The sequence below is a fragment of the Lathyrus oleraceus genome, chromosome 7 (genome assembly GCF_024323335.1).
Source record: "Lathyrus oleraceus cultivar Zhongwan6 chromosome 7, CAAS_Psat_ZW6_1.0, whole genome shotgun sequence".
Classification (NCBI taxonomy): Eukaryota; Viridiplantae; Streptophyta; class Magnoliopsida; order Fabales; family Fabaceae; genus Lathyrus; species Lathyrus oleraceus.
Genome location: NC_066585.1, coordinates 491,485,030 through 491,506,414, shown reverse-complemented (window position 1 = coordinate 491,506,414; position 21,385 = coordinate 491,485,030). Strand labels below are relative to the sequence as shown.

The following is a 21,385-nucleotide window of genomic DNA, read 5'->3' as shown; positions in this document are numbered from 1 at the left end:
AGTATCTTTGACATCTTTAGTAGATTATGATGAAATCTTGAATGCATCAGCCTTTCATCCACATGAGGGGAAACTACATCAGAGTTTGAGTTTTGCCAGGTATTATGCAGCGGAAATCATAATACATTTCAACCTATGAACACACACTTCACCAGATCAGCCTCCAAGATCATACCAAGATTGAATATGATTCAATACTAGCAGAGTTGTCCCACACAACGGCCAATTGCCAACCTCCAGAGACAGGTACACACCGTTCCTGTCATGAATAGTCCATCCACCTACTTCAAGGGACCATTCAGGGAAATCACAGAACCTTCCACAGGTTCCAGCATCAGTACTACACTACAACAAACAAGACCTTAGACAGCGCTTTTTTTAGCCTTAGACAGCGCTTTAAAGCGCTGTCTAAACCTCTGCTGCTAAAGGTTTAGACAGCGCTTTTTTAAATCTTAAAAGCGCTGTCTAAGCCCCCCCCCCCTTAGACAGCGCTTTGGCCAAAAGCGCTTTCTAAGACCCTCCTATTTTAATTTTTTTAGGTATACCTTAGACAGCGCTTTTCAAAAAACGCTGTCTAAGCCCCCCCCTTAGACAACGCTTTTGCCTAAAGCGCTTTCTAATCCCCCCCTTAGACAGCGCTTTTTACAAAAGTGTTGTCTAAGGTATACGAAAATTTTTGAAGCTTTTGTTTTAAACCACATTTTTTCCAGGTTTATAAACCAGAATTTCTACCTGTTTTCAACCAGATTTTGACAGACAATTATCACATTTTATATATGCCATTTTGGCTTTTTTTCTACCAATTTTTGGCTAACAAATATATATATATACCAATTCAAACCAATTTTGCCTTAAATGTATCAAAATATATACAAATTTATGTACACATTTACAAGTCATAACATATACTACAAATGTACACATTAATTACACAAATTTATGAACAAACATTGAGCTTTATCATGAATTGACACCACTCCTCTTTGATTTCGTCCACTTGATCCTTTGTATAAAATGCACACTTGAATTCATCAAAGTACTACATAATAATATAACATATTTTGAATTAATTCCAACTATTTAATTATATGAGATATGTGTAAATATAAAAATAACTCATAAGTTAGAAATACATACATCGGTGGGAATCTTTAATCGGCCCAAAGCAAGAGTATCTCGCATAAACCTCAACATGAAATACCCGCAATCTATTTGATTACGTTGTTGAGGACACTACATATGAAAAAAAAATATGGATTATAAATCCTAAGTTTTATCAAGTGTCATCACTAATATAATAAAAAATGTGGTAATTAAAAATATACCGCCACTTTAATCCATGTAATGGAGTTGGCGCCCCTCCTTGAGGTTTGGATATCTCGTTGGGCCCGAAAAGCTTGTAGGACGCTAATAAAATAAAAATGAAGCAATTAGAACAATTCACATAAACTAAGAAAATTTTTGAACATTCTCACTTACGTGTCAATTAGGACCTTCATATCCGGGTATGTTGTCCAATCATTTCCTAACGAGTCAAGATAATACACAATTTCTCGGATAGGATTGATTGCGAGCAACAACCAATGTCCACTGTAATGATTAGGCAAATGTTAGATGGTAACTTGGAAAATAATTATAATAGATGAATTTAGAATGAAATGCTAACCCGGTATTAAACGGTATAAAAAACAATTTCTCGTATTTTGGTTTTAAGGCATTATGTATGTTGTTGGAACTTATTTTAAGTATTTATGTATTCATGTTAAGTATTTACCTTGGATTTTAAAACTCACAATAGCGGTCATCCCGCAATCCGCTATGCCACTCTAGCATTTTGAGGGGTCTGGTGCTACACGCCACTATCTGAGATTAACAACCTAGGTTGTGCCTATGCATCTTATCATCCTTCTCAGCTTTTAATGGTGGTGGCCAAAAATAGGTCGATCTTGGCTAAAACTGGCAAAGATCGCACAAAATCAATGGTTTTACAATTTGTCTACAACACCACGATTCTACTTAAGATCGAGATTGTTAGAGTGAGTGAGATCATAAAATCTTAAAGATTTTATGATCGAGATCTTGACAACCATGGAAATGATACCATAAAAAGTGTAATCATCAAAATGTATCAGCAATACAAGGCTATAACGATTATAAAGTAGCACCGTATAGATTAAAGATTCCCATTAATCACTTAGACTAACATTAGCCCCCATATCCATTAACAGACCTACTTCAAAACATCTTTTAACATCAATTCATTCATGACAACATAGTATCCATCAAACTAGTCAATTATAATCAATTAGTGTAATGCACATGAATGAATGAGTATAAAGTGAAAGAGCATTAATGACATACTTTGACAAAACCAGTACGGCGATCAAGATTCAAGTTAAGGTTCTTAATCTCTCCATATTCGCCAAACGCATTTAGCAAATCATCATCTTGAGCTTCCTCATGCACACCGGTCACCAAAATAATCCATCCTTCAATGGCTGCATCATCAACATCAATTTAAGAGAAATAACCTAAAACCAAAACCCAAAAAAATAGAAAAGCAATTAAATTGGAAAGTGATAACACTAACATCTTTGAGGTCCAGGACCACCGTCCGCAGTAACAATATCAAAACCAGAACCGGCGAGACGGGAGTTACGGTTAGCGGCAGAATCAGAATCCTGACGGAAGCCACGACCTTTAGTCTTTTTGGGAATGGAAAGATTCGAAGCAGCGGTGATGGCGGATTTGAGTTTGGGATGAGGCGGTGAAGCTTCGGCGTCAGGAGCACCTTCTTCGTCCATCAAGTCATCATCCTCCGGCTCGAAATCCAAAGCTTCTCCGTCGGCGGCGGTTCCTTGCATCTTCACTGAAAACTCAAAAAATGAACCGAAATTAGGTTAGGTTTTAGGCTCGGTGGTAATGTTAGGGTTTGTTTCTATCGAAATTGAAGTGTGTTACGAACCTGGTGATGGAAGAATGACTAAATATAGACCTTAGACAGCGCTTTTGGTTTTAATTTTTTTTTTAATTGAAAGACTTTAAACAGCGCTTTCTCAAAAGCGCTGACTAAGGTCTATATTTAAAAGCGCTTTCTAAAAGCGTTCTCTAAGGGGGGGTCTTAGACAGCGCTTTCTAAAAGCGCTGTCTAAGACCCCCCCTTAGACAGCGCTTTCATTATTTTTTTTAGAACATTTTCCGTGTTTTATTTTTATTTTAACCTTAGACAGCGCTTTCTTTTAAAAGCGCTGTCTAAGATGCGCTGTTAAAAAACCTTTTTGGCGTAGTGCTAACATAACTCCTTGCAAGATACCAGAAAGTATCACCCATGGATCTCATCTAGAAACAGAACATGATGCCTGCTCTGATACCAATTGAAATTCTGGTATAGTCAGAGTTCAGATGTTCTACACGAAGTCATGACATCTGATCCAACATTGTTACTAATACAGCAAGACAGTTATACAAATTAAAACCCAGTACTCATATGCACCCTGTCACAGATGTCAAGACATCTGCTAAAATACCACCATGGAAAGAAGAACATCCTGTTTTATCCATCTAGTGCAAAGACACAGTAGAAATCAAACATAACCCTAATGTTTATTGATCCTGCCCAGTTATCAGCATGATGTCTCAACATTGATTTGAACATCACCTGTGCCAATCATTACAGAAAGGTGAACTGTAACAGACCAACCAGTCTATCTGTAACAACATTCAATAATGAATGTCATAACATTCTGTTTTGCAGAAAGGTGAACTGTAACAGACCAACCAGTCTATCTGTAACAGCATTCAATAATGAATGTCATAACATTCTGTTTTGCAATCAGACTGCAGGCTGTGTGTCAAGTCTGTGATTCTTTTCATAAACAGACTAGAAACAAACTGAGTTATAACAGACAAAATATATAGTGTGCAAACGGTAAAAACACCAGAATTGTTAACCCAGTTCGGTACAACATTACCTACTCTGAGGGCATACCAAGCCAGGAAGAAGATCCACTATTAGCAGTATTAATTCAGAGTTAAACTCCCCCGTTTACAACTCTTCACTTAATCCCTACCCAATGCAATCTATACCTAGGCACTCCTAGATAGAAACCTCCAGTTTCCATTCCTATCACTACAATTACCATGTAATGCTTAAACACCTTGAACATGCTTCACAGGTTCGTTCAAGAACATAACCACTCTTGCCTACAGGCTTTGAGTTACAAATAATCTCATGCTTTCAAGCACTGAGAAACACCTGGTAACCTTCCCACAGGTTGGGAGGTTTACCTCACACACACACCTCTAATTGTTACATTCTTTGAGGCTTACAAAACCTAGGTTACAATCTGCTATTTATAACCTAACCACCCAACTGGATTTGGGCCTTCAGAAATCGCAGCAAGCTTCTCCTTTGCTGTTACAGAGCTGGCAGAAATCTTCTGCTACAATCAAGGTCTTCAATCTTTTATTTCCTAAAAGATCTCCATATTTGAGAACTGTATATTCACCAAATATATTTACCAAATCTTCTGATTGAATCTTCAAGATCTTCACATAGGAGTTAGGATATTCACCCGATCTCCTAATTAATCACAAACCAAACTAGAATTAACTGATTCAGTTTTATACACATGTGAGATGTCACAGTCCCGATGTCGTGACATCTTACATGACATGTTGGTCCAGATGTTGAACTTCTTCAACCCAACATATTAAAACAACAGAGGTGATTACATTATTTGTTTTACAAAATTAATGCCAATCTTAAGGTACTAACAAAAAGCATGAACACCCAATAAACAAATAAGCTACAAAAGCTAGGAGGGACTCGCTTAGGGAAACCGGGTCGCCAGCAGAGTCGCCAGCTGTCGCAACCTGAAAAATACAGTGTGCGAAAAAACAACCGGCGAAAGAAAATGATAGAAGAGTCGCCACTGTGCGTTATTTATCCCAAAGGAGGGAAAGGAAACGCTCGAAGTAAACCTGAAAAGAGGAAAGGAAAAGACAAGGTCTCGCAACCAAATCTTGGGTTCGGGAGTCGGTTATACGAAGGGAAGGTATTAGCACCCCTACGCATCCGTAGTACTCTACGGGATCCACTTTTGTAGTTCTTGTCTAAAGGGTGTGAGTTTATCTTGTGTTGTTTACTAAAAAAGGGGTTAAATGAAAATGACTCGCGCGGATGTCGCATCCACTGCATACGTATCTCATCTGAATATGAGAATCAGAGTCTTCATAGCTCGGCTGACCTATGGGTTTGGGGGATGTGTGATCGCTAAGACATCGTGCTTTATGCCTACGTATCTCATCTGGAATGAGAATCAGAGAAAGCCGTAGTTCGGCTAACTACGGGGTTATGGATTGGGTTTTGGACGAACGACGTTACTACGTAATCTACCGGATGCTCGACCTTTGGAGACTTACTCGCCTGTAGTAGAAGGAGTAAACGTGTGTTTAGGAGAAGAAAAATCAATGAAGGTTTAGGTTGCTTATACAAAAAGGCAGTCCTTGACGAAGGAACCTGCATAATGTAAACACAAAACATTGCCTCCTATCGAGGTCTTCCAGCTAGGAAAGCAGTAAAATGCGGGAAAAATGTAAAAGTACCATACGGATGAAGATCCGAAGTAACAGTAATTAACGGAACAAGGAAACCCTGAGATCCTTCCAAGCTAACACCATCAAAGAAAGTGAGTCAGTACAGGTAATCAGAATGAAACCTCCAGGTGGTATCCCACAAATAAAGTGGAACACCAGGCAAACCATCTCTGCAAGAGTCATATGAGCCCTCACAAAACAAAACTCAACAAACAGGTTAGAGAAACAAAATAGGGTAACCAAGAGTTGCCCCCAAATCAAAATGTAACCACATGAATCATGCCATTAAAATTCACAAAAAGCTCACAAAAAGCAACCAAGGGTAGAAGGCCTAAACCTCTTGTCAAACACATGCATCAAAAGGGTATCAAATTCACCCATAATACCTCATACATTTAGAGCATTCAAATTAAAGGCATAAAGATGATGGATATAGGGCAAACCTGATTGGAGAGATCGGTTGAAATCAAATGGCACGGCTGGATTTGCAAACCAATGTTAGGGTTTGCTTGAGTTGAAAGTGTGTGAGTCAGAATGAACCTTTCAGAGTTGCCTGGAGGTTGCTCTGAACTCTGTTAGCTCTTCTCTCACTATCTTTTTCCCCAGGGTTCTTCTCTCACTATCTTTTTCCCAGACTGGGTAATAGGAATAGAATGAAATTTTGTTTCACTGAAACTCTGAATTTATAATCTGATTTTTGTGGACCTGTGGGCTTAAATGAGAGAGGTCCAAGTCCAAGATTTTTTCTTTTATTTATTTATTTATTTATTTATTTTTCCGTTTTCCGTTTTTTTTTCTTCAAAACACGTGGGCTTCGCCTAGCGAGCATGACAACTCATGAACAAACCTTTGCTCCTTCAAGATTAACGTTTTAACTGACGAATATACCCCTGTTGGAAGTAACTCAAGTCTTTCCCTTGTGTTGATTGATCATCTAAATAGAGCCCACAAAGTGTCCTGGATGATGTTCAAGCTTCTTGGATCCGATTCCGATTGCCATGATGAAATGCAAATGCTAAATGACCTAAAAAATGAATGCATGCATGAGGTGTAAAGCGTATGCTTCCAGGAAAAATGAAGGGTAAATTTTGGGGTATTACACAATTATATTAAATCACGTATTTACCATAATAAATAGTGAGCGGTATCTAGCAACACATCACTGCTACCTAAGACACGAAAATGTCATGTGATCTGACGAATCCTTCTGTGATAATGATTATGTGTGTAATTATCCTTTTTGCCCTTATGTCTATATTGAACACAAGGCATAGACCGTGTCATCCTTGTCCAGTTCAATATTGGACCCATAGACATTTATCCTGTTACGCAGGATAGGAAAATTCCATCTAGGTCACTCATGCCCCTTAGCATGCTTCATGGAGTACCCATCAACTGTCTTTATGGTCATCCAGTTACAGACAACGTTTGATCAACAATAAGGCACTCGACTCTACATCTAGGGTCCATAGTGGTTTCAGGTCGAAGGGTGGTATACACCATTATCACCATGAGAATAACTTATGACACTTTGCATAACATTCTATAGAGTATTCTCATAGCGGGTCAATCCAGTATAAATATTACTCTTAATATTCATACCTATGTTTGAGACTTTATAACTCCTTATCCATGATCCATGAGATGTGATCATCAGTCTATAAACATAATAGTCTTCATGCTTTAATGTTATCCCACTTCACAATAAAGCTCGACTACGGATACTTTAAGAATAATGTCCTTATGTTTAATGTGATCTCATGATTAAGTCACACTTGATACATTAAACGGACTATCTATTCCAGGGACTTTATTAAACAAACATAATAAAAAAAGCCTTTTATTATTAATAGACAATTCGATACAAGTACCAAAAGTATTGGCCTCTAGGGCTTACACCAACACTCTCGGCATTCAATACCTCATAAAATTTCAATCCTACCTGGAACCTTATAAAAAACCCATCCCCATTAACAATTCCAGAACCCGTCCTATAAAATCCACTTTCCAAAGGTTCCGCTTAACACTTTATTGAAAGAAAATAAGCCATATTCTCCAAATGATTATATCATCCATGGATGAATCATCTATAGACGAATCATCTATAACATTGCAATCATGCATCACTTCAATGAATATGGAGTATTACATCATAGAGACTCTAAACATGAACATATGACATAACATAACATGCATACATAACATATATATATATATATATATAACACAGGCTGAGACTCAGGACTCATCATAAGAGTCTGGATCCATCCCCAACTAAGTCTACAATAGATCTCAGTCCAAGCTTCTCCCTAACTATTTTCTCGATGTACACCCCTGTGAGTCGGTCTTAAAGACAATTTCCTAGCAAGTATCCTTGGAACTCATTCTCCAAGCAGAAAATACTTAGCAACACTTTGCCTGGTATGCCCTAATGGTATATAATTCCTTCACCAGATCCTTGCAAGGATTTCTTAGGACTTTCCTCAACACTCACACTCCTTAGGGAACCTCGTCTGGAAGCTAATTCCCCAGTAGATAGTCATCTTACGTGAAATCAGTCTTCCCTAGTAGAGACATCGAGTTCTTCTATCAATCTCCTTTTTACTTCGTTATTCTGAGAGAACCCCTAGCATAAGTTCTTGCTCTAGTATTATCCATGATAATATCCTATTTATGATTCTTACACCACTTTTCACTTTGGTTCTTACACTGTTGTCATTCAGTCACTTCGGTTCTTACACCATTGTCATCCAGTCACTTCGATTCTTACACCGTTGTCATCCAGTCACTTCGGTTCTTATATCAGCGTCATACCTTCACATTGGTTCTTACACCGTTTTTCATCTTGTTTTTTGGTTCTTATACCGCTGTTATTTCCTTCAGATCTTTCGGGTCTTACTTCATTTTTCTTGCCAATAATGAGTTATCGGTTCTTATACTGATGACGATTGAAGTCCAATCCCTAGCTATACCATTACAATTTCCTATGTATGAATGTTTATTAATCTTCCCCAGTAAGTAACATCTCCATAGATCCTTTTCAATAAAGGACTTTCCCAGCAAACTCACTTACCGCGGGTCATCAAAGAAGTTTATCTAGTAGTCGGTCATCCTGAATCATCGTTATCGACTATTGAGTGGGTTTTCACCTCTCACATCTCCAGCTTATTAACCTATCCCGCACACATGACACGTTTCATATACCATGTTTGTCAAGGGATTTTAACAAGAGATTTTATCAAAGGAGTTTTATCAAAGAGGTTCAATCAAGAGGTTTTCATCAGAGAATTATCCACCAAGGGTTCACCAGGGTTTTACCAAGAAGTTTCAACAAAGTTTTATTATCAAGGGGATTTCATCATGGATTTATCAAAGGGTTTCATCGGAATTTTCTATCAAAGGGTTCCACCAGAACTTTATCAAGGTATTTTATCAAAAGGGTTTATCAGGAATGTCATCGAAAGATTCCATCAAGGGGTTCTGCCAGAATTTTACCAAGGGGTTTCATCTAGAGTGATCGGGGTATTAGTAGAGTACTACCCGATTCCCGTAAAATGATCGGATGATCATGGGAATCGTATGCAAGTTTCACCCAGAAGGGTTAAAATTAATCAAAAAGGGTTTCATCAAAGGTTCCATTAAGGGTTTCATTAGGGATTTCATCAAATTTTTATCAAAGGGGTTCATCAGGGTTTTATCAAACGATTCCACCAGGATTTCACCGTGGGTTTCACCAAGGATTTTATCAGGGGTTTCATCAAAGGATTATATCAAGGGGTTCTATCAGGAGTTTCATCAAGGGGTTCCACCAAGGGGTTTCACCAGATTTCTATTGAGGGGTTTCATCAAAAGGATTTTATCAAGGGTTTCATCTAGGGATTCTATCTGAAGCTTCATCAAGGGGGTCTACCAGAACTTTGTCAAGGGTTTTCACCAGAGTATCACCAGATGGGTCTCAGCCAGAGTGATTAAATCACTAAAGTACTACCTGACTCCAGTGACATAATCGAATGATCATAGGAATCATAGGCAAGTGTCACTTAGAGAGGTTGAAACAGATCATCAAGGATTTAGTCGAGGGGTTCCATCAGGGATTTTTCAAAAGGGTTTCATCAAGGTCTTATCACCAGGGGTTCCATCAGAAGTTATATCAGGGGTTTCATCAAGAGTTTTGTTATGGATTTTATTAAGAGTTTCATCAGGGGTTCTACTAGGGTTATCAAACAGCGACCGAAGGATCATCTAAGTCCTGCTCGATATTTGTGATTATGGGAATCGTATGCAAGGAGATATTATCTGGGATACATCAAAGTGAGATGCCAACAGAAAACCAAAGATTGACCAATCCTTGCTCGGCTCTGGAGTCTATTAACCCAGCGGTCAAAATTAGGGTTCCTCTTTATAATTAACCATCTCGATTTGAAGCTAATTAAGGCAGCTGTCGTACCCCAAATTTTGACCACTATTTCTTTCTTGTTATTGACTTAGAATCTAGGTCATTGATATGCTCGGGGCCATTTATAAGGCATCTGGTAAACCCCACTGACCTAAAAAGTCAAAAGGGGACCACTTTGACGTTTTAGTCCCTCTTAGATATTTGTTTTAATTCAGGGATGTTGCTTGGAACGTAATAATTTATGGAGTTATACTAGAGGAATATTACCATTAGTAAATATGATATTTTATCTTATTAAAAGACATTAGTAAAAAATAATAATTAAGGGGATTATTTGGTTTAATAGCAGGGGTAGAATAAATTCTAATAACGTTATTAGTTAAATGAGGATATATTAATATTATTATTATTATTATTATTTTTTACATATTAATATTAAGTTATATTATTGTTATTTAGGAATAGATTAATATTGAAATTATTTAGGGTTAAAATAACTTTTTTACTAATCAAATTATCATTAATTGATATATTATCTAATTAGGGTCATAATGGGGTTATTAATATTATTATTAAGATTATTATTATATATTGGCTAATGTTGTTTTATTTTGAATAAATGAAATAACACAGTTGATAGAAAAGAATGTGCAATGGATTACAAGCACAAGGTCCTAGGTTTAAATCTCACATTTCTCACTTGTGCCTTTTTTTCCCTTTTATTTGTAAAAAAAATTAAATTCAAATTGTATTTGATTTAATTTTTTTGATTATGATAATCAATGCCTAATTTCTATTTCTTTTAGAATCGACCTAAAATTGCATTATAAATAGAGTAATATTTTCCTAACTTGGGGAGAGGAATTACACATAGTTTTACAGAGGGTTTCACACAAGTCTCACAGAGTCTCAAACATTTTGCTCAAGGGTCTCAAACTTTATTTTTACGTTTTAATTCTTTTTACATCTTTTTAATTTAATCTTTATGTCATATGATGATTTTTGATGGCTCTCTCATTTTCTTGTAACTATTTGATTAACTGTTTTAATAAAAATTAGACACCAATTAGAGAGAATTTCATCCAGAGTTTTTTTTACATAGTTTTACCGAGTCCCAAACCTTTTTTAGAGTCTAAATTTTTTCTTTTAAATAAATTGTTTTCTCTCTTATTTGTTATTTTATTTTACCCAAGCCATTTGATGATTTCTGATGACTCTTTCTTTTTATTTTTTCTTGGAAAAATTATTTGACTAGACACTCTCGCCGAGAATCACAAAGTCCCAATTTTTTCTATTAAAATTATTTTCTACTTTTTTATTTTTCCAAACCACATGATGATTATCTGATATTTTTTTAATTTTATTTTTTAATTATAATTATACTTTTTTACTAATAAGTTACTAAATTTTTTTACTAATCATTTATTTCATTGTAAACAACACTAATTAATAATAATTTCTCACACACAATCACAATCTCAATACTTATAGTGGTGATAATCTTGATACTCCATTTTTAATATTAATTATGATTTAATATTATATTTTAATATTCCATTTATCACTAAAAAGAATGCGATTATTTTTAAGATCTTATTCAAAAAAATATTCAATTTTGTAGTTGTTGTAATACATATGAAATTAAAAAGCCAGGCTTTTGTTAGCTTTATCAACACCTATAAATTATGCATTTAACTATGTTTGATAATTTACTCAAAAAATTGGACATGTTCTTTTTTGTGTTAATTGAAGGTACACTGACAAACTTGATTCAATTTTCTTCGGTATCATTTTGATGGGATTTTTATTAGTATATTTAAAGTACTATCATATATGAATAACTTTCTTAATCTAAATTTTAATACGGATTTATCAGATTTTGAAAGTCTAGTTCATCTTGTTAGATGAACTCCATTAGTAAGGTATTATTTTCTTTATTTATGAATTTATACACGACATACTATATGAACTTATAGTATACTGTAAATTGAAAAAAAATAATACAATCTTTTCATTGAAGTAGAACAACATTAACACAACAATAACCTATAAATTTTTGTTTAAATAGAACAACAACAAATTCAAAATAAAATCCTGATTTCAATGTAAATATAAAACATAACCATACACTAAAAAAAACTAATTCAAAATCTGAATCAAAAAGTAAAACAACATCACAAAAACACTAACAGGAACGAGGAAGAAGAAACTGAAAACGAAATCACCGGAGAACCAACGTCATCTCATCGGACCTCCTTGTAGTAAGTTTTTTCATTTTATTTATTTTATTTTATTTTATTTATTTAAGTTATTAGTAATTAGGATTTACTTGGTGTGGGTTTTGGGCCCTAAATTATCTATTGCTAATCCAACCCCTTATTTTAAGCCCAATTATTAATTTTGATTAAAATATACCCCCGCTTGTTTTAATTAATTAATTAATTATTTAATTAACTAATTAATATGGGAAATTATTTATTTAATGTTAGGATTAATTCATTTATAATAATTAGTTTTTTTCTCTAAATTTCTAAGCTCATGATTTAATTTAATTTATGATTTAATCTATTTGTGGTTTTGGGATTATTACGATTAATTATTTATACTAGTCATATTTAATTAATTGGCGATAAAATTAGGGATAATTAAATTGAGGAATATGAGATAAAATTAGCGTTTTAAGGCATATAAGTTAGAGTTAAAATCGTGATAATGGGTAAGTCATTTTGCATTATTTAATTATCTTAACCAAATTAAATTTATTGTTGCAATCAAAATGAGATAAAAGTCAGGGATAATTTAAGGGATAAAATATTAGGGTTTTCAAGGGATAAAATCAGGACAAAATTGGGATAAGGACTATATCTGAGATTCCTATGTAATCACTAATTTATTTTTCTCAAAAACTAAATTAAATATTATTTTCACAAACCATCAAAGGGATAAAATCAAATTCAACACACTTCAAACTAGGGGTGGCAAACGGGCATGCCCGCCCCATTTAGGCCCGCCCCGTAAAAGCCCGCAAAAAAACGGGGCGGGGCGGAGCGGTCATAGTTGAGGATGTGGGCCTAAAACTTAGACCCGCCCCGCAAAAAAGTAAGGGCGGGGCGGGGAAAGCCCGCGGGCACTGCACTTTTTAAGCCTAAAAATGCAAAAATTTATGTAAATACACGTGCCCGCAAAAGCCCGCGAAAAAAATGGGGCAGGGCGGGGCGGGCACATTTGAGGGTGAGGGCATAAATCCTTGGCCCGCCCCACACAAAAGTGCGGGCAAAACGGGCATGCCCCGCGGGCCAAGCCCGTTTTGCCACCCCTACTTCAAACTATAAGTCCTCTACCCTAGAGTATTGAGGCATTTTAAAAATCAATCATTTCTCCGCCTCGATGCGTGAGAATTTTCAAGGGATAAAAACGACAAAACAAATAATTATTTTCTACAAGAACTACGGTACTCTGATCCTTCGTCTGGTGCAAAGGTACATAGGCACAGAGTTGTAAACTCTAGCGAGTACGATTATAAAAAATCTTTAAACACACAATAACCCTAACCTTAAAACTCTGATCCTTCTCCCATCTGTTTAAATAAAATATTTTCTATAAATACGATAAATAATTAATAATTAATCAATAATCAAGCAAACATCTTTAAACACACACTAACCCTAAAATTAAAGGAGGATCTCATTGAGTACAATGGAGGTAAGGGGTGCCTAGTACCTTCCCCTTACTTAACCGACTGCCAAACTTAGCATCTCACCCTTAATTATTAGGTTTTATCATTATTTCCCTGTTCATTAGGAACAAATAAAAGATGGTGTCGACTCTGTTCTTTTTCCAGCCGCGACAATGGCTATGTAACGTGTGCCTCTTCAATAATTATAACTCCCATATCATAATGCATCAGTATGTAATTGTTTCTTATGACCCTTCAAATGACATCTTAGCCTTGTCATTGGATCCGACTTGCAGGAACTAGATCATTCCCGAGTTATATGAGGCCGACTTTGTCTTGCTTATTTTGATACCCTATCAGGATTCCTATTTGTAGGTATAAACACAGTTATTCGACCTATTAAACTCACCATACTTGGATGCCCCACCAACTCGGCCTTAGTGAATTTTGGGATGTACAGGCTGCCACTTGTCACAGCTCACTAAAACGCTTACAAAAGAGGAAAAGAGGCTTACAAATCCTCATTTCTCATTTTCCATTTTCTCTCATCACTTTCTCTTACCTATAACTCTCTCTTCTCTTTGTGGCTCATTCAAAGAAAACCGACCACCACCTCACCAAGGAAGAAGGTGGCAGGCGGCCATCCACTGTGGCGCCGCCCCTCTTCTCCGTCCAACTCAAAATAAAAACCCTCCCCACCTAAATGAGAACTTCTGAGTCCAAATGCAAACTCAAAATTTCCTAAAACTATCTCAAATTCCCAGATCGGGCTCCCACAATCGAAACCCTAAATGGAACTAAACCTTACCCAAACGACGCCTAACGTCAAACCTCCCAACATGAAAACCTTCTGAAATCCTATTCTGAATACAATTCCTCCATCAATTTCTCAAAAAGGTTTCTTCAACCTTGGGATCAGAACTTAGGGTTTCCATAAAGCCATAATCCCTTCCTTGTCTAAAAACTGAACTAAACAACACCTTACCTCTTAAAAAAAAACCTTTACCCTAAATGCAAATGAGCAAAAACCCTTGAACATCAAAGATTATAATAAAAACCTCCAAGTCAAACACTAAGTTTAGTCTAGTTCGTCAATAAATATCATCATAAATAGGGGAAAACAATGAATTTACCTTCTCAGATGTTATTGAGGTGAAGATCCACGAGGTTCAATTCTCTGATTCTTTTCTTATGCAAGAATCATTTCTTCTTCTTCTCAATGATTCTGATTTCTCCTTACTCTCCTTCTTCTCTTACCTTTTTAATTTTGACTTATGTGATATTGGATGTGTTGTTGTGCTGTGTTGTTTTCTATTAATGTTGTTCTGAGTAGCTGCTAATTATGGGTAGGTTGGGCTTTAGCTCAACCTTTATCAGAGTTTCAATGTGAAACTATGATTAGATTTTGGAAGGAACTTTGAGTGTAGGGATTTGATGGTAAGAAATTAGGGTGAAGCAACTCAAAAGAAAGTATATGGATCTAAATTCACGTAGATTAATTCATATGGGGAATTAATCTATAAGTGATCCGAGCAAACTTTGAACAAATATCTGCAGAGTGCTTCTAATGGAATGTCTGTGTGTAAGAATGGAACAATAACATGATTTATATATGGTATATATCATGTATGGATATTTGGAAGTGTGTGAAGGGACTTATGTTATACTTGATCCTCTTTATAAATTTGTTATTGAAATTTGGATTGAATTGGGTGTGAATTTTTGTGCGTGTGAATGACTTTTTCTTGTGATCCCCAATTGATTTTCTCTAACAGAAATATTTTTATTCTCCTTTTTGTTTTATGTGCACATGTGAGATTGGTTTGGAGTTGATGGCTTGAATGGCTTGGCTTAGAGATAGCTCACATGGAGAAGAAGTGGTGATAGCTTGAGGAGTCGATGGTTGTACAAAGCATAAGACTCAGCTAGGTTTTGTAAAAAACGCTTGGCTTGGAGGATGCTTGAGAAGGCTTTGATGAATGCATAAAAGGGCATATGAGGAGAACCTGCAGAAAACTTTCCTTCCCTTTTTATGATGCATTGTACTTATAATTTAGGAAATAATGATGTAAATAAAACTTCTAATTATTTTTGTATGTTTCTGAAATATTCTATTATATGTATGTAAGAGAAAAAACATGTAAATAAAGGGGAAATGTATGCATTGTAATGTGAAAAAGTTGATTAATAAAAGACTCCCCTTGTTTTATTTCTAAAAATATTCCTATCTTTGTGTCATTCAAAGTATTAATAAAAATATTTGAATAAAGTAAAATAAAAAATAATTTGAACTAAAACAAATTATTTTAACATCTAGGGATTAAAGTCAAAGATCCACCTTTTGACTCTAACTTTTACCTTTGATAAACGGATAAAATAAATGCTAATGTGAAGTTAATATAACCATGCAAAATGAAAGTGAAACACATGAACTAACAACAAAGGTCAATAAAGTCAAACTTGACTTTTGAGTTTTTATTCTATAATATGATGATGAATAACAATGGTGCAGATGAATAATGACCAGAGAAAGTTAATGTAACAAAGTCAACTCTTGGACCAGTTACATCTAATATTTGATCATAGAGATAGTCAAAACTTACAAAGATTCAGATGATAAATAATGCGTTTGACTGTTATCAATCTATACTTTGAAACAATCAGTTTTCTAAGATAAATGTCTTAAAAAATGTTCCACTATTCGAGGTTGATTGACAAATATTAAATGAAAAATTATTCAGTATCCATAAAGCAGATTTGTTTAACCAAACATACTCTGATTGGATACATTTGAACTTATTAAATCTTCTCACTTCAGAAGACTCACATGTTCAGAACAACCAACAAATCTCATAGTCTCATTTATCAATTCTGAGATATTAACATTATGAGAAAAACATCTTTTTCATTCTGGACATAAGCTCATTTTCAAATTTTTCAGAATGAAAATGAATCTATCTTCAGCAAGGGGTTTTGTAATGATATCAGCCCATTGATGATCTGTATCAATAGATTTTATATTTAAAATTCCCTTCCGAACATAGTCACGTATAAAGTGATGTTTTATCTAAATATGTTTTGCTCCAGAATGCAAAATGGGATTCTTAGATAAACAAATCGCAGAAGTATTATCATAGAGTATAGGAATGTTACTCTCATATATCTGGAAATCTTCTAGCTGACTTTTCATCCAGAGCATCTAAGTACTGCATCTAGAGGCTGCAATGTATTCAGCTTCTGCCATTGAAAGTGCTATTGTTGATTGCCTTTTGCTGGACCATGAGATCAGGTTATCTCCCACAAACTAACAACTTCCATAAGTGATTTTACTCTCAAGTCTGTCTCCAGGGTAATTAACATCACAATAACCCAGTAGCTTGTAATCTTTAGATTTTCTATAACACAAGCCAAGGTTTATCGTACCTTTCAGATACCTGAAGATTCTCTTAATAGTTGTTAAGTGGGGCTCTCTAGGATCTGATTGGAAGCGATCACACAAACATACACTAAACAAAATGTTAGGTCTAGAAGCATTCAAGTATAGGAGAGAACTAATCATACCTCTGTATACCTTCTGTTCTACCTTAGCACTTACCTCATCCTTCTCAAGGATGCATGTAGGATGCATATGAGTCTTTTACATCTTGCATTCTGACATGTCAAACTTCTTCATAAGTTCTTTAGTGTACTTGCTCTTATGGATGCACATTCATTTTGGACTTTGATTAATTTGAATCCCAAGAAAGAACTTGAGTTCTCCCATCAAACTCACCTCAAACTCTGGATGCATAGACTTAGCAAATTTCTTGCTTAAAGTATCATTAGTAGAACCAAATATGATATCATCAACGTAAATTTGAACAAAAAGAATATCATTTTTGAATTACTTACAAAAAAGAGTTGTATCAATCTTCCCTCGGGTGAAATCATTTTGTAAAACAAAATTGCTTAGTCTTTCATACCATGCTCTGGGAGCTTGTTTCAGACTTTCCTTAGTGTTCAGCATAAAACAAGAACATCCAAAAGGATGAAAATATGAAATGTTAGGCTTCATATTCTTCCATAATTCATAGTGAGTCTTACCCAAAATATGACTTATAGATATCATGTTATGAATATAACACATTGTGTTGACTACCTATGCCCAAAAGTGCTTAGCTATATTAGTCTCGTTGATCATGGTTCTGGCCATCTCTTACAGAGTCCTATTATTCCTCTTTATAACTCCATTTTGTTGTGGATTTATAGGGTAGGAGAAAACATGGGAAATTCCATTAGCATTAAAGAATTGTTCAAAGTCTTTGTTTTCAAATTCTCCACCATGATCACTTCTGACTTTTACAATTCTGAGATCCTTCTCATTTTGTACTTGGGAGAAAAAGGTAGAAAACACATAATGTGACTCATCATTGTGTCTTAGAAATTTTACCCGTGTCCATCTACTGTAGTCATCATCAATGACTAGTCTATACTTCTTACCATTGACAGAGGCAATTTTCACTAGACCTAACAAGTCAATGTGAAGAAGCTCCAATCGTTTTGAGGTTGAAACAACATTTTTATCCTTGAAAGAGGTTTTAGAAAACTTTCCTTTCTGACATGCTTCATAAAGAGCATCTGAAGAAAACTTCAGATTATGCAGGCCTTTAACTAAATTGAGCTTATTTAGCTGAGAAATCCTCCTCATGCTAACATGGCCCAATCGTGTATGCCATGTCCATTGCTCTTCATTTACAAACATAAGACATTTTACATTCTGAGTTTTCAATTCAAAAATTCTAATATTGTAAATGTTGTTCTTCCTCTTTCCATTAAAAAGAACTGAACCATCCTTTTGAGTGATAGCTTTATAGGACTTTTGATTGAAAATAATGTCATAACCATTGTCACTTAATTGACTTATGGACAACGTATTATGCATTAATCCTTCAACTAAAAGAACATTAGTAATGGAAGGGAGTTTAATGTTACCTACTATTCCTAAGCCATTGATCTTCCCTTTCTAATCACCTTTGAAACTGACGACGCCTCCAGGCTTAAGTTTCAGGATTTGGAACATATGCCTTCTTCCCGTCATATGCCGCGAGTATCCATAGTCTAGGTACCATGACTAGTGTCTCAACTTTACTACTAAGGATATCTGCAACATATATTATCTTATCCTTAGGTACCCATATCTTTCTGGGTTCTTTTGGGTTAGTCTTCCCAGAGTTCTTAACAAACTTGAGTTTATTTGAAGGACATCTATACATGAATGCATGATTAGATTGAACATGAGGTTTTTCTTTAGCCTTAGGTTTAGAAACAATTATACATTTAGGCCTAACATAATTTTGTTTCCCAGAAGGAAAAAAAATGTGACTGAAGAGTATTTGGCTTGTCATCTTTTTCAAAATCAGATTTGTCATCAAAATCATACCCATTACCCCTTGTCTAGTTTCTGCTAATGCCATAAATCATGGAAGCCATGAAGCTTCTATTCAGGCTTCTAGCAATAAATTTATGGAAATATTTATCATATTTCTTTATGATATCACCAGAACTTATAGAGGCAAAAGAATCTTCTTTTCAGGTTTGAGACTCTTGCATTGAGGCACAAAGTTGTTGTTTTTCAAAATGAGATTTTCTTCACTCAAACTTGAGAAATATTTCTAAAGCTTACTATAGGCTTCTCATTCAGATACATGAATCTTCTTCAGATCCTTGTATTTGTCAAGAAGATTCTGATATTTTTCCAGAACTTCTAATAAACTAGACTCAAGCTCAGAACGATAAAGTTCAGAAAATACCTCTTTATAATTTGATTCAGATTCAGATTCTGATTGAGTCGTTTTCTACAGGAGCTTCTTTGCAAGCCATGAATGCCACATTAGCCTGTTTTTCTTCATAATCATCTTTTGAAGACTTTGAATCATCCCATGTATCTACCAAACCCTTCTTCTTTCCTCTAAAGTTATTCCTGGGACTTTATTTCGTTAACTTGGGATATTCATTCTTGAAGTGGCCAGGCACCTTACACTCAAAGCATGTGAGTTCTTTGCCAGCTCCATCCTTCTTGGATCCAAAAGTGGACTCAGAACAACCACATGTCCCTCTTTATCCTCTAAATTTTCCTGGCCTTTTCTTCCAGAGTTGATTAACGCGTCTGGACAGAAGAAACCATCCATCTTCTTCTTTTGATTCCTCTTCAGACTCTTCATCATTTTCTGCTTGAAGATATTTTTTCTTCTCAAATCTTTCTGAAGACTTCAAAGCAACAACCTCGCTTTTTCTCTTAGGCTCATCTTCCTCGAGCTCAATCTCATGACTTCTTAAAGAACTAACCAGTTCTATAGGAGAAGTGTTGTTAAGATCCTTTGATAACTTCATAGTTGTTACCATAGGTCTCCTACGCTTAGGTAGACTTATGATGATCTTTTTAACATGATTATCAGTAGAATACCCTTTGTCCAAAACCTTAAGTCCTGCAACAAGAGTCTGAAACCTTAAGAACATGTTCTCAACAGTTTCTTCATCCTCCATCTTGAATGCTTTATATTTTTGAATCAAGGCAAGAGCCTTGGTTTCTTTGACTTGTGCATTCCCTTCATGCGTCCTCCTCAGAGAATCAAATATAGATTTAGCAGTATCTCTATTGGTTATTTTCTCATACTCAGCGTATGAAATATCACTTAGCAAGATGGTTCTTTCTTTGTGATAATTCTTATAATATTTAGTTTGTTGATCATTCATCACTCATCTTTCAACTTTATTGCCACTTTCATCTAATGGGTGTACGTAGCCATCAACTACCATATCCCATAGATCAACATCGTGACCTATAAAGTAGCTATATATTTTATCCTTCCAATAGTCAAATCTATCTCCATCAAAAACTGGATGTTTAACATTATAATGATATCTATCATTTGTTTGAGTAGGTGGTGGAGGGGCAACCATTGTGTTTCACATTGGATCTTTATTTGACACGGTTAAGTGTTTGATAATCTTATCAAGATCAGAACCAGAGCTCTGATGCTAATTCAAGGTGGAAAGAAACCCAAGAAATAGGGGATTAAATTTGGGTTTCTAAAAACAAAAGCTTTTTCAAAACCAACTCAATAAAGAAATAACATGAACAAGAAAAATAACAAAGTTATTCTTATACTGGTTAGATGTTAACGAAGATACCTCCAGTCCATCCTACCAAGGTGATTTTTTTCCTTCTCAATAAGGACTTAATCTACTATAATCAAAACATGATTACAAACACCACAAAGACAAACCGTCTTTGTCTTCTTGAGTTTATTTGACTAAAATCTACTCACTAAAGGAAATCACTCAAACAACTTTCAGATTTTCAAGTTTGTGTTTAAAAAGAATGCTTCTAAGAAAGAAAATTAACAAAAGTTTAATACAAAGAATATGTCACACAATAACAAGCAACAACTTTTGTGTGTTTACAGAGACTATACATAGAAAATATTTACTTCAGCAAAAGCATCTGTATGAGCGCAGTGAATTAGTGTAAGCAATAACAACTTCTTTAATTCTTCCAAGACTCATTTATATAGGTAGTTAAAAGATCCATTGAAGGGTAGAATTGGAATAGAAAATTGGAGTTGTCTCTTTGTGTAACAGTTTGCATATAGGAGACCAAATGGTACAATAGTACTGTCCTTAGCCCACAAAATCAGCATAGTGGGGGGAAGGGTGATCTTGTATTGTGTATTATT

General features: G+C 35.2%; 1 protein-coding gene across 1 annotated transcript; it reads right to left on the bottom strand.

Moving 5' to 3' along the window:
• Nucleotides 1-2,012: 2,012 nt before the first annotated feature.
• On the bottom strand, nt 2,013-2,977 carry LOC127104516 (RNA-binding protein Y14). Its single transcript, XM_051041700.1, has 5 exons — nt 2,966-2,977; nt 2,591-2,869; nt 2,362-2,498; nt 2,235-2,287; nt 2,013-2,142 (listed from the first exon to the last, which is right to left on the bottom strand). Exons 2-5 carry the CDS (start codon nt 2,862-2,864, stop codon nt 2,013-2,015), a joined length of 594 nt encoding a protein of 197 aa, XP_050897657.1. The 5' UTR covers nt 2,865-2,869; nt 2,966-2,977.
• Between the last annotated feature and the right edge of the window lie 18,408 nt (nt 2,978-21,385).